This window comes from Lycium ferocissimum, chromosome 5 (genome assembly GCF_029784015.1).
Source record: "Lycium ferocissimum isolate CSIRO_LF1 chromosome 5, AGI_CSIRO_Lferr_CH_V1, whole genome shotgun sequence".
In the NCBI taxonomy this organism is placed as follows: domain Eukaryota; kingdom Viridiplantae; phylum Streptophyta; class Magnoliopsida; order Solanales; family Solanaceae; genus Lycium; species Lycium ferocissimum.
In genome coordinates, this window is record NC_081346.1 from 14,647,301 (window position 1) to 14,662,442 (window position 15,142).

Sequence of the window (15,142 nt, forward strand, 5' to 3'; positions counted from 1 at the left end):
CAAATCGCTGGTCTTTAATTTTCTCCCTTTGACACTTTAAGGAATAAAAAAGTGGCCGAAAATATCCCTGCCATTCTGGGTTCCTAGCAGAGTAAAAAAAAAAAAAAAAAAAAAATCGCAAGACAAGGTTTTCATAGAAACTATGCCTATTCGAGCAAAGTTATGCCTTAAGGCATAATTCTGTAGTATGCTTTTTCCGACATAGTTTTGTACATAGAAACTAGGCCTTGTCTGACATAGTTCTATATAAATTAAGTTACATAGTTCAGTAGAAATTAATTTATCCTACAGAACTATGCCTTAAGACATAACTTTACCCCGAATAAGCATAGTTTCTATGAAAACCTTGCCTTGCGAAATTGTTCTTTTTTTTTTACTGGGGTTCGATCCTAGAATCTCTGATTTCATAGACTAGTGCATGATGATACTTTAGCCCACAATTTTTTATTAAATGAGAAGTAGGGACAAAAATTAAAGACAAACGATTTGAGAGGCAAAAATTAAGACCAGTCCACATGAAGAGAAATCCGCGCAATTTTTAGTTCTTAGAACTTAGGAAAGAACTCCACTGGTATAGGCCCTTGGGCCATTGCTTATACGTTAGTGTCAGCCCATAAGGTAATATAGACCTTTTTTTTGCGCGGATTGGCCTTCTTTTCGGGTGGTCTTTAGTTTTTGGCCCTTAAATTGGTAGTCTTTAATATTTGGCCTTCACTTAACACCCAGAGGTCTTGGGTTCGAATCCAGGCTCATTAAAAAAAAAAAAAAAAAAGTCGCAAGGCATAAGTTGGGATTCGCAGGGCAGAAGTTGGGATTCGTAAGGCATAAGTTGGATCCCAAATTTAGTCCGTAAGGCAAACTTTTACCCAAAATTGGCTCCATGGCGAGAGGTTTAAAATTTAAAAAAAAATATATATATATATATATATAAATATATATATATATATATATATATTTTTTTTTTTTTTTCTTTTTTTCTCTTTTTTTCTTTTTGGCCTTAAGGCAGAGTTTGAAACTCAAGGCATACCTGTGAATCCCAACTTATATCTTGCGATTTTTTTTTTTAATTTTTGATTGAGCAAATGTTCAAACCCGAAACCAAGGGACATTTAGCGAAGGGAAAAATTAAAGACCCATTTGGTTTGAGGGACAAAAACTAAAGACCACCCGCAACGAAGAGCAATCCTGCAAATCATTTTTTTGCACGGATTGCCCTTCTTTTGGGGTGGTCTTTAAATTTTGCCCCTCATATTTGTGTTCTTTAAGTTTTGCCCTTCGCTTGGATACCGAGGTTCTCCGGGTTCGAACCCCCGCTCTGCATAAAATAAAAAAATAATTTCGCAAGACAAAAGGAGAGTGTATCTTGCGGATCCGCATACAATCCTTAAGGAAAAAATCAAAGTTATGCTTGAGGGGGGCAGACTTTGCCTTGAGACATTTTTTTTTTTTTTTTTTTTTTTAACTTTTCAAGGCACACTTTTAGTTAAGGCATACTTTTGGTTATGCCTTAATTAAAAGTATGCCATAAGGCATAGTTCCTTAAGGAAAAATTTTGCCCATAAGACAAAACTAAATTATGCCTTGAGGAAAAGTTATGCCCCCGGCATAACTTTAGTTTTTCCTTAAGGAAGTTATGCGGAGGGCGGACTTTGCCTTGAGACTTTTTTTTTTTTTTTTTTAACTTTTCAAGGCACACTTTTAGTTAAGGCATACTTTTGGTTATACCTTAATTAAAAAGTTCCGCCCCATAAGGCATAATTCCTTAAGGAAAAGTTTTGCCCAATAAGGCAAAACTAAATTATGCCTTGAGGAAAAGTTATGCCCCCTCCGCATAAACATAACTTTAGTTTTTCCTTAAGGAAGTTATCGGAGGAGCAGACTTTGCCTTGAGACATTTTTTTTTTTTTAAAAAAACTTTTCAAGGCACACTTTTAGTTAAGGCATACTTTTGGTTATACCTTAATTAAAGTACGCCCATAAGGCATAATTCCTTAGGGAAAAGTTTTGCCCCATAAGGCAAAACTAAATTATGCCTCGAGGAAAAGTTATGCCCCTCCGCATAACTTTAGTTTTTCCTTAAGGAAGTTATCGGAGGCGGACTTTGCCTTGAGACTTTTTTTTTTTTTTTTTTTTTTAAAACTTTTCAAGGCACACTTTTAGTTAAGGCATACTTTTGGTTATGCCTTAATTAAAAATCCGTACATAAGGCATAGTTCCTTAAGGAAAAGTTTTGCTCCATAAGGCATAACTAAACTATGTCTTGAGGAAAAGTTATGCCCCCTCCGCATAACTTTAGTTTTTCCTTAAGGAAGTTATGCCGGAGGGAAGGACACTCCTCCCTCGCTCGCGAAATTATTTCTTTATTTTATGCTTGAGCGGGGTTCGAACCCAAAACCTCGGTATCCAAGCTAAGCAAAACTTAAAGACCACAAATATGAGGGGCAAAATTTAAAGACCGCAAATATGACGGGCAAAATTTAAAGACCACCCCAAAAGAAGGGCAATTCTGCGAATTGCCCTTTAAATTGCCAAATATAGACCCAACTCTCCAAGGGGATCTCTTTTATTCTTCTTTTCAGATTTTCTTACGTCTCATTTTGAATTGGTGCCAAGTACCAATAACACGTATCCTTCCTTTAATTTTTAGAAAAAAATTGTGAAAACATCTGAGGTCAGGCGAAGATAATTTTGGGATTATGAATTATAATAACTTTAGAGAAGCATTAAATTTTGTCAGTAGAGCAACTGAGGAACTTGTTGAGGCAGTGAATAACTTACCTGATCACCTAGCTATATTGTATTATTAATTAGCTATATTGTATTATTAACTAAAATCACTTATGTTTATTTTATATCTATAAAGCCACTCAAGTTACGAGTTAGACTAGTTTTTTTCACAATTTTATTAAAGCAAAAAAATAAAAATAAAAAATAAAGGTATAATCACATAAAGCTCCCTTCAAATTTGACTAGGTAACACTTACTTCATTTGTGGTTTATGATATTATGCTTACTTTTTTTATTTTAAATTCTTTGTAGCAATTTTTTTAACCTAATTATTATTAATATAAAAATCAATATAATCAAGTTTTTAATGTATTCTCTTATTTAGTTAATTTTATAAACACTTTTTTTTTTTTTTACAAGAAAAATCATTTCCATTGAAAGATATAAAAATCATTTTTTTACGCGTTGTCTTGTTGGCAGGGTTGCTCAAATTGGAAAAGGATTGTCTATTTTCTGCTCTGACATTCTCGTCCGGCTACAGTGTCTTTTTTTTTTTTTTTTTTTTTGCTATTTCGACCAATGCTGCGACGTTTATTAAGTTTTCGTCATTAGTGTATAAAAGGTTGTTCTCTACTATTGAAAATATGCAAGGTGAATATTTGTAATTGTTCTCAAGAGTGTCAAGGATAGAAGAAAAATAAGTGAAAGAATGGCAAAGTCTAAGCTTACAATCATCTCAATTGCTGTTTTGAGGATACTAACTCTCTTGACGTGCAAAGCTGCCATTGTACTTACAATATTAGCCAACAACTTCACACTTCAAGATGGCCAGCAAATTAATTTCTCTAACATCAGGGGCTACTGGTGATGATTCTCCTCATTCCTCTTACGTTTTTTTTTTTTTTTTCCTTTTCTATCCAGATGAAAGTGGCAAAGAAAAAAATTTATGAATTTTATTACATCGTGGGGATTTTGTATGACAAATCTAATTTATGAAGTCCAATTTATTGAAGGTCAAATGCACGAGTTGAGCTATACTGAACGAATTAAAAGGGATCGAATTAATAAACAAGTTAGGTCATAACGTCTACCCCAATGTTTGCTTAGGTTAATATGGGCGGGTGAATTTGAGCTAATCACATAACCCGACCTACCCAAACTCAAAAAATTTCAGTTGTTTGTGTAATTTTTTATTTTTATTATTTGTTCAGTTACCAAATCAAGCTAATAAGAGCTTTTCATTTATTCACCGTGATTATACCAAACAAGCAAATCTAAAAAAATTTGATTCTTTTATGGGTGAATTGGCCAGTTCAAATTAAGCAAACTTTTGGATGGACTAACTTATTTAGTCTATACACAAAATGATCAAATATTTATACTCCTATACTAGAAAATGAGTGCATACATAAATTTTTAAAATTAGTATTTATGATTGAATCTAAATAATTACAGGTATGTCTTAGCAGCCGCTGGAGTTGGGGTTCTCTATTCAATGTATCAGCTGCCTTTTGCACTGTATCATGCTGTTAAAGGGAAGAGGTTGATCAAGGGCCAGCTTCTGCCAATCCTTGATTTTTACGGAGATAAGGTTTTCTTCTTACAACTCTTAAAAAAATATGCCTCGTATTTAGTACTTGTAAGAAATATAAAATAATTACAGTTAGACTTTTCTATAACAACCATCATCAATTCACTATAACGGCCAGAGCGGATCCAGAATTTGAGGTTCGTGAATTTCCAGGAATCTCAAATTAAAAAAATAAACTTTAGAGTATAAGTGCAAGAGGAGAATCGAACCCTCATCGAGGAGGATAGCAAAGCTTTAAGGGTTCCATTTCTACAACTAGACCAAGAACTTGCTTTATTACTATGTAACCAACAAATATTTCTTATATATTTAATAGATTTCTCAATATAAATATCAGGTCTAGGCAAATTTGTGAACCCCAACACAATGCCCTAGATCCGCCCCTGAATTAACGGCTAAGTCTTTTTTTTTTTTTAAACCAATTTTTCATGTTGTGTTATATCGTATGTTCTCTATAATAATATTTCGCAATAGCAACTAAAAAATATCCGGACAAACAACGCCTTTATAGAGAGATTTGACTGCAATTGTGAATTTTAAAGGTGTAACTTATAACATACTATGTAAACACCAAGTATGAGCTATGAACGTGCGTACATGGCTTTCGCTTGAAATTTGTATACAAAGGCGCATATTTCTACCATGCCCGTTTTCATTTTTAAATTAAATTGTTTAATTAAGAGAAATTCTGAGAGTTGGTTACGAAGCTATAGCATGATCAAAAAGCCCAAATTTACCTTAGCTTGCTTGACAATATTTAGATGTAAAAAACGCAAATGAGATTTTGATCAGCACACTTGTAAGCTAGTATTAGTCATACGAAATAATGAGTCAATAGTTTTTTTAACCTAGTATTAGTCATCACCTGCTAGGCTACTACCTTCCACCGGCACATCTATCGTATGACTTTGATGATAGTTAATACTAGTAGTACAATATGTTGTTATATTAAAGTTAAAAAAAAAAAAAAAAAAAAAAAAAGTTGAGCAGAGTCACTCAATACATACTTTTAATATTCATCCGTTCCATTCTCCTTAATTAGTTTTTAATATAACATGTGCTGTTTTGAACAAAATTGGCAGGTGATAGCGTTTATATTGGCAAGTGGAGTTGGCGTAGGATTTGGCGTCAGTATTGAACTCAAAAATTTAACAGACGAATCAATCGAAAATTCAGCAGACGAATCAATAGACAGAAAATTAGCAATTGAACTATTTAAAGAATTTAGGGACAACATGGACAAGTTTTATAACGGGGGAATTATTGCCAGTGGCATCCTTCTAGCTGGTTTTACTACCATGGCTATACTCACTATTCTTAGTTCTGCCAAGCGCACAGGAAGAAGCTTTTAGCCCAGATTTATGTAGATGTTTGGTCAAGCTTTCAAAATCAGCTAAAGAAGACTTAGCCGGGATCGTTTGTACAATGCTATTTTTCATTATGATTTTTTTAAAATTATTTTGAGGTGCAATAATGTTGTGTACTTGATTCTATAGGCTACGAGATAATAAAATTTACTTACTATTCATTTTGTTAAAATATTTTTGGTATTGTAAGGGGCAAATGCATGTATGTTGATGTATACAATGTGTACCAAAAAAAAAAAAAAAAAAGATGTATCCAATGCTTTTGACTTGAATTATATGTGTGAGAATTTTGTTATAATCACCTATTTATATGCACTTCAAATATTGAACATTGGGTCACCGTCTGTCCATAAATAATATTTGAAAAGTATAATTGTTTGTTTTACGTTTTAAACATTTCAACTTCAACTTGAAAAGATAATTTGAAGTTTGAAAAGCTAATTTTAAGAGTTCTTCAAGTTGAAATAATGGTCTTCACTCACAAATGGCGAGATTGGTATGAAGGAGAAAATGCTTTCTAATTTTTTCATATTTGATCGACCAAAACTAATTGGAAAATTACTTTTTCTAAGAATACATTCGCCTTAAAAGTTCGGAAAATAACTTCCCTCGCTGGCACGCGGAAGTCATATTCGAGAATCCACTCCCAGTGACATTTTCAGATTCTCCGGGCCTATTTTCCGTTGGCACATGGACCTTGATTTTATATAGTACTGGGCCACTGACGTTATAGGCCCAATTCTCCACACTGGAAAAAAGGCCGTGATGTGTGATTGTATTACTTTGAGGACTAGCCCACATGATCTTGAACCCACTAGTTAAAGAGTCATATCCTTCTTGTGTATTTTCTGATAATTTCGTTTTAATTTGGCACCACAATTTTTCAAAATAATCATCACAAGCATCCTTCTTTTAATTTCAAGAGAAATTTCTGAAAACACTTTAAGTCAGTGGGAGATAATTTGGAACTTAGGGATAATAATTACTTTTGGTGAAACATTAAATTATGCTATGAAAAGTGCACTGTTGAGGAACCTTTTGAGGCCTACACCATAGAACCCATCTATTTATTGAGATTATTCCTTTAGCTAGCTTGTCCCTGTTCTTTTTCTTTCTGGTTTAATCATTGGTATCCAAAATTTACCAATTCGATTAATTTTGACTCGTGCCACGTATTAACTCATTTAACGAAAAAACTTTTACTATCAATAATTTCTCTATTCTACCACATATTAGATGATTGTGTTGTGTCAATCCGTTAAAATGTCATATCACTTTGCTTATTGTTTAGGTTACTTCAAATCTTAAGGGACTTTTGTTTCTCGAGAAATATATGCATCAAATTAGGGGATCCCACTGCCACCTTATTAAGTCAGTATTAATCAATCCATTGCCCCCTTGTCGCCATTGGAATGTCTACCGATAGCATTTTCAGTTAAACATAAATACAGTTTCCTACTTTATTATTAGGTTCACTTTGCCAAGCTACTTTTTGAAATTTGGTTTCTTCTCTGTAAGGACACTTTTTACGTTCACAATTTTTAGTGGTTCAGGCCAGTGACAAATTAAAATAGAAAGCAGAGCGAGAATTTGAACTTTATGATATTTAAATTCTAGGACAGCGACATCAAGTATTAGCAACTGAAATGAATTTAATCCTTACGCATATTTAATGAATTTTTTAATATAAATATAAGATTCGGATTGAAGCTATTGAATTCAGCAGAGAACCCGTAGATAACTTGCTAGCTCCGCTCCAGCTTAATAGTTCGTGAATATGGAAAAAAAGGAAAAGGTCAAAAAGGAAAACAACTTGTAATAGAGTTGTCACACCCCCGATGAGGAGTATGACAGGCTCCGACCCGTAGGCCGAAGTCACCTGACTTAACCGTTACTTGGAATTCATGTGACAGAACTCAAGGAATATTTGCTCGCGGAAAGGAAAGATAACATAGAAAAATACTTAATAATCCAACACACATGTACGTAAGTGACCGGCAAGGTCGCTACACATAAAGTATTTCATAAAGCCGACAAGGCTATCAGAAACACATCAAGAAGCCAAAACAAGGCCGACAAGGCCACACATAATAATTACATATCTCACAATGTCCATGAGCCTCTAAGAGCATACTTATATACATATATTAAACTAACAGAAAGTACCCAAAAGAAAGCAAGTTCGGAGTAGTGGCACTTGCTAACACCGCTGGATCTGGAGAGTCTCATCGGGGTTGCTCCTCGATAAATGCCGTCGAGTACGCAAGACGAAATGCGCGTCCGTGCAATGGGACGTCAGTACGGATAAAAGTACTGAGTATGTAAGGTAGGAGGTAACAACATAATTAAGATAAAATGTGACATTAATATAGGCAAAAGAAAACTGAACATCTGAAAATGACACAAAATGCAATGCATGATAAAATCATTTGTATGCCCATATCTGTATACACATATCTGTATGTAATAGATAGTATCCATGCCCGGCCGTAAGGCTCGGTGTCATATATGTAAAATCATGCCCGGCCATTAAGGCTCGGTGTTATCATCATTAGCCCGCGTCCGGGCCTCTCGCGTCCGGGGCAATATCATAACATGCCCACTGCAGTGGTGTGCGCATCTACGCGCCATGCCCGACCGACTATAGCGCGGCACGGTGTAGTAAAATAGTGCAATACATTTATATATACGTATATGCCATTATTGATCGAATCGAAAAAAAGGGTGTGGTCGCGCAGGTTCGCTTTTTCGCGATGCGGAAGGAAAGCGCAAGGTTCTGAAGGCTTCCGCTTTTCTTCCGCGATGCGGAAGGAAAGCGGAATGTCCTGAAGTTTTCTGCGCAGAACTCTGTTTTCCTTCCGCAGCGACGTTCTGAGGCTAGTTTTGAGTGAGAAATCAAGGATCTGACTCTTGGCCTTTCGGGGTGACATAAGGTCGTTAACCCCCGAATAGTTTATGAAATTCATATCGAGTCCAAAGGATTAATCGATGACGACAAGTGAAATAACGTCTTAAAACCAATCAAACGACCAAAACCTTAGGGTTGGAAATACAAGCATAAGAATGAAATGGAATTTGTTATGGAACGCTCGTGTGTATGTACTAATTGGATTCGTGCCAAAGGAGGAGGGAAACGAAAACCTTACATACCTTATCCGTCGAGCCACCACTTAAAGAATTCCTTATATCGAGGCTTGCCCTTCACCCGAGCCTATATATATATCGAGAAGTATATCATTAATCATATTTTCATCGTCTTTCCATCAACTCATAAATACTAATTATGGAAGACTAAATTTAGGTTACGAAAATTTGGGCAGCACCTCCCCTATAACATCGACTTCCTCCAAATGCTCAAACTCTTCCAAACAATACCAACAACATTAACAACAACATCCTCAACATTCCACAAGACAAATATACATATTTTTCATACAAATTTCTCTTCAAATTTCATCCATAAGCCAACAACCTCAACACAACAAACTATGACTTTTATTCTTACAACTATTCCTTGATCAAGGTTAATAAAGGAAGAAATTTAAGGATTCATACCTTATATTTACTAAAGTGGCAAAATCTTCAATAATCACTTGTTCCCAAGCTAACTCTAGCGCCAAAACGATATGATAATCGCGACTACAAATTGTCCGGTCTTCGATTAGTACTCCGGAGCTTGAATTTTACTCAAGATCCTCACTTTTATGTAGTATTTGAGAGCTCTTTTTAGAGCTGAATTTTTTGGAAATTTTCAGAAGTTTTGGATGAAAAAAAAAAGGGGTTTTAACCCTTTATATAGGGAAATTTGAGGCGGCATCATCGTAGCTACAACTGATCTTGTAGCGCTGCTCTAGCGGTACCGTCTTATGTGATCTGTTTCTGCTTTACCAGCTCAGTTTGTAACGTCTATAATTCTCTACTCCGATTTCCTATCGACGAGTGGTTTGTTGCGTTATAATCTAGACTCGACGAACTTCATTTTAGGATTTTGAAACACTTTAAAACTCCTAATACACATGGAGATAGGCCCCTCCAAAGTTGACTCAAAATCCTGTTTCAAATTTTTTGACAACTTAATTTCCTTGATTTGCTTGGTCCCCGAGTCTTCCATAGATTATTATATGAATTCAAACCCTCGTAACCATGAGATGAATGCGCCACGTCCATACTTAACCAACTACTGCCCGATAGATCTCACGTACACGACTACGAGGTGTAACATCCTCCCCCCCGTTTTAAAACATTCGTCCTCGAATGTTGGAGTACCCGAGGGTTAATAATTTGTACGGAACGTTAGTAAGGTATCTCTCCTACAATCACAAGTCCTAGCCACCAGTCTTACTTGATACGGTAATTAATGGTGCGCGATCGCACGATGATTAGAATAATACCTCTCATCCTATTAAGCTTCAAGGGGGATTTAAATATAATTCTTACCTTGTAAGTGACTTTCGGATGTAGCCGCGCCTTGCAAGAATTCTTTCGGAGTAGTATCCTCTGTGACAGGGAATAAATAGGGATACTTGGACTTCATTTCTGTTTCGGCTTCCCATGTCATCTCTTCCCTATCTTTACTCCTCCATAGAACCTTCACTGAAGCCACGTCTTTGTTTCGGAGTCTGCGGACTTGTCTGTCGAGAATAGCAATTGGTTCTTCCTCGTATGTCAGATTTTCCGTAACTTGTATATCGTCAATAGGTACGATTCTGGATGGATCTCCAATGCACTTCCTAAGCATGGATACATGGAAAACTGGATGAACCGCTTGCAGTTCTGATGGCAGCTCCAATTCATAAGCCACCCGTCCTATCTTTTGGATGATCTTATAAGGTCCGATATATCGGGGACTAAGTTTCCCTTTCTTACCAAACCGCATCACGCCTTTCATAGGTGATATCTTCAGAAACACCCATTCACCTACTTGAAATTCTAATTCTCGTCGCCGTACATCTGCATAGGATTTCTGACGACTCTGAGCTGTACGGAATCATTCCCGAATAAGCTTTACCTTTTAAATAGCCTGATGAACAAGGTCTGGCCCAAATAAGTTTGTTTCTCCGACTTCAAACCAACCGGCAGGGGACCTACACTTTCTGCCATATAGAGCTTCATACGGGGCCATTTTGATACTGGCATGATAACTATTGTTATAAGCAAACTCTATCAAAGGCAAATGATCATCCCAACTTCCTTGGAAATCCAGTACACAAGCTCGTAACATATCTTCTAGGGTTTGAATAGTCCGCTCGGCTTGCCCGTCTGACTGCGGATGGAAAGCCGTACAAAGATTTACTCGAGTACCAAGACTTTCCTGAAAAGATTTCCAGAACTTTACCGTAAACTGTGCACCTCTGTCCGAAATAATTGACAGCGGAATGCCATGAAGGCGCACGATCTCCTTAAGATATAGCTTAGCATAATCTTCAGCAGTATAAGTGGTTCTTACTGGCAAGAAATGAGCTGATTTAGTTAACCTATCAACAATCACCCAAATAGAATCGAATTTGCGGCGAGAATGGGGCAATCCCGTGACAAAATCCATATTAATCACTTCCCACTTCCATGCGGGATCTCCATTTCTTGTAATAAGCCCTTTGGGTTTCGATGTTCGATCTTTTGTTGGCAAGTGGGGCATTGAGCTACAAAGTTGGCAATATCTTTCTTCATATCATTCCACCAGTAAAAGCCCTTGAGGTCATGATACATCTTGGTAGATCCGGGATGAATTGAATACCGGGAGTAATGAAATTCTGACATGATCCTATCCCGAAGCCCAGTTACATTTGGAACGCACAACCGACCTCGATATTTGAGAAACCCATTCGAATCCAGTTCGAAGGCTGAGATCCGGTTTTGCTGCACTCCCTCCTTAATATTGACAAAAACTGGATCGTCATCTTTTGTTGAGTCTTTACATCCGAGGCAAGAGTCGATTGGGATGTATTCTGTAAAGCAATTCCAGTGTCTTCTGAATCTAGTAAGCGAACTCCCAAATTTGCTAGGCGATGAAGTTCTCTAGTCATTTCAATCTTTTACTGGCACATGTACAATAGGCTTCCCATTGATTTGCGACTTGGGCATCGCTACAACATTAGCTTTGCCAGGGTGATATAAAATCTCAACATCGTAATCCTTCAGCAATTCGAGCCATCTTCGTTGCCTCAAATTCAATTCCCTTTGCCTAAATATATATTGAAGGCTTTTATGGTCCGTATAGATATCGACATGAGCTCCATATAAGTAATGTCGCCATATCTTTAGCGCGTGAATCATTGCCGCCAGCTCTAGATCATGGGTTGGATAATTTTGCTCATGTTTCCGTAGTTGTCGGGACGCGTAAGCAATCACCTTACCATTTTGCATCAACACACATCCCAGGCCTGTGTGTGACGCATCACAGTATACAGTGTAGCCCTCGGTGCCCTCTGGAAGGGTGAGGATAGGAGCAGATATCAACTTGTCTTTCAATTTCTGGAAACTCCGCTCGCAGGCTTCTGACCATTGAAACTTGGCCCCTTTCTGAGTTAATTTTGTAAGAGGAGTTGATATAGAAGAAAATCCCTCTACAAATCTTCGATAATATCCAGCAAGACCCAAGAAACTTCGGACTTCCGAAGCGGTTGTTGGTCGGGGCCAATTCTTAACGGCTTCAATCTTCCGATCATCAACTTTGATACCTTCGTCGGACACAATATGGCTTTAGAAAAACCCGAAGTTAGCCAAAATTCACATTTGGAAAATTTGGCATACAACCTTTGATCTCGCAATGTTTGCAACACCTTTCGGAGGTGATCAACATGTTCCCTCTCCGAACGAGAATATACCAAGATGTCGTCAATGAATACAATAACGAAAATATCCAGGAAGGGGCAGAATACGGTATTCATTAGCGCCATAAATGCAGCAGGAGCATTCGTCAATCCGAAGGACATAACTAAAAATTCAAAATGCCCATATCTCGTTCGAAAAGCTGTCTTCGGAATGTCTTCCCCTTTTACCCTTAGCTGATGATACCCTGACCTTAAGTCAATCTTCGAGAAGCATTTAGCACCACGTGGGCGGGTCAAACAAATCATCAATTCTAGGAAATGGATATTTGTTCTTGATAGTCACCTTATTCAATGCCAGGTAGTCAATACACATTCTTAGTGAGCCATCCTTTGCGCACAAATAATAGGTGCTCTCACGGAGAAGCATCTTGGGCCTAATGAAGCCTTGTCTAACAAATCTGCAATTGCACCTTCAATTCGCGCAACTCAGCGGGGGACATACGATAAGGGGGAATAGAGATGGGTTGAGTGTCCGGATACACATCAATCGCAAATTCAATTTCCCTTTCGGAAGGGAGGACTGGTAATTCATCGGGAAATACATCCGGAAATTCATTGACCACAGGAACAGATTGCAAAGTTGGAAGTTCAGCTTCAGTGCTCCTAACTCGAACCAAATGATAAATATACCCTTTAGAAATCATTTTTCGCGCCTTAAGGTAGGAAATAAATCTACTTTGGTCTTTGCAGGTGTTAATCCATTTAAGAACTGGTTCACCCGGGAACTGAAATTTCACAATTTTGGACCAACATTCCACATTGGCATAGCAAGAGGCTAGCTAATCCATTCCCATGATAGCGTCAAAGTCTACCATTTCTAACTCCACTAGATCAGCAACTGTTTCACGACCACATATTATAACCATACACCTACGATAAATTCGTCTTGCCATAACAGGTTCCCCGACCGGAGTAGAAACTAAGAAAGGCTTGGACCGAGATTCGGGCTTTATATCGAATTTATCAGCAATATAAGGTGTGATATAAGATAGCGTGGAACCCGGGTCGATCAATGCATAAACATCATAAGAACAAATGGATAAAATACCTGTCACAACATCTGGAGACGACTCAAGATCTTGCCGTCCTGCAAGTGCATAAATACGATTCTGATTACCGCCGGGAGCAGATGCTTGACCCCTTCCTCTACCTCTACCTGCTGAGGCTGAAGAAGAACCTTGTCCTGGAGGGCGGACAGAAGATGAAGAACCAGCGATTGAACCTATTGGCTGAGCCGAGCCTCCTCTACCACGAGACGGGCAATTTCCCATAACATGACCATGCTGCCCACAAGAGTAACACACCCTCATTCCTTGGCGGCACCGGCCGCAGTGGCCCCACCGCCCGGTCACAACGGGCAATGGAGGCCTGGCACAGCTGGGTCTCCTTGGTAAGAAGGACCTGACGCTTTCGAGCCTCGACTTGGTCCAGAATAAGTGGGTCTATCATGACGCTGCTTCTGGAACCTGGAAGGTGCACTAGTCGCAGAGGGATCGGATCTTCTATACAAATGGGGCCTATAATCTTCCTGATAAGTACCTGAATAACTTGCGGATCTGGACCGCTTATGACTGCCCCTTCTCGATTCTTGCTCGGTCCGTTGTCGGCGTTCAAGGTCCTCCAAATTTTGGGCATACGCCTGAATACGAGCAATATCCATACCACCTTGTAATGAAGCCGTCATACAATCCTTAATCAAGTGAGGCCCAAGTCCCGTCACAAAACGATATCCATTGTCTTCCATCTCTCAGCCTACCATCGGCCGGGCGTATCGGCAAGGAGTTGAACTTCAAACTATATTCCGAACGCTCATATTATTCGGCGAAGTAATAGAAATTCATCCGCTCTGGCTCTACGAACTTCGGTGGCAAATAATGATCCGGAAAGGCTGCGGTAAATTCCGACCACACTGTTGGAGGTGCGTTCGGCCCTCTCGATTGTTGCCAAGACTCGCCATATCGCGGCCACGTCCCACAATCTATGAGAAGCTAACTCCCACGATTGCGTGTCGAGAAGCACGCATTACCCTCGAAAGCGCGGCCCGTTCGATCTATAAAATTCGGGGTCATCCTTCGGGTTTGTCCGTGAACACCGGAGGGTCGAGGTATAAAAATCACGTACACGGGGAACTAACGCCCCCTATCCGGAATGCCGGTGGGCCCGAGTACGAGCGACCACCAATCTGGTCAATAGCGGACCGCGTCTCGCGAGTCACGGTCCGTAACACAGGCGGTGAGGGCGGAGGTCGAGGAGCGGAGGGTCTGGAGCCCTCTCTTGCTCTCCTGCACCTGATGGGGTAGAGGTAGCATGCATAGGAGTAGTGCTCTGAGCCTCGCTATGCCCTAACTCAGGTGGCGGTACTCTGCTCGGGCCTTCCCCAGCAGTGCCCAGTATTCTGCTGACTTTCTTCTTTCTCGGAGGCATTCTTTGAAAATTAAACACGGGAAGATTAGATAATTGCATTCTTAACTTGGCTCTATCGCACGATCTAGATCATGAAGAAAGTATCTTCCTAAATGTCCTGTAGCCTCTTGGCTATAGATATGGTGCACGACATATCGATAACCAGGACTCTACTGGACACGGCTCATGGACATCCCTAGGGTGGGCGCTGCGATATCAATTTG

At 38.8% G+C, this 15,142-nt stretch overlaps 1 protein-coding gene across 1 annotated transcript; it reads left to right on the forward strand.

Annotated features, from left to right (window-relative positions):
- The first annotated feature begins 3,436 nt into the window (after positions 1-3,436).
- On the forward strand, positions 3,437-5,670 carry LOC132057587 (CASP-like protein 4D1). Its single transcript, XM_059450216.1, has 3 exons — positions 3,437-3,591; positions 4,183-4,318; positions 5,401-5,670. The coding sequence occupies exons 1-3, from the start codon at positions 3,437-3,439 to the stop codon at positions 5,668-5,670; spliced, it is 561 nt and encodes a 186-aa protein (XP_059306199.1).
- Positions 5,671-15,142: the final 9,472 nt, after the last annotated feature.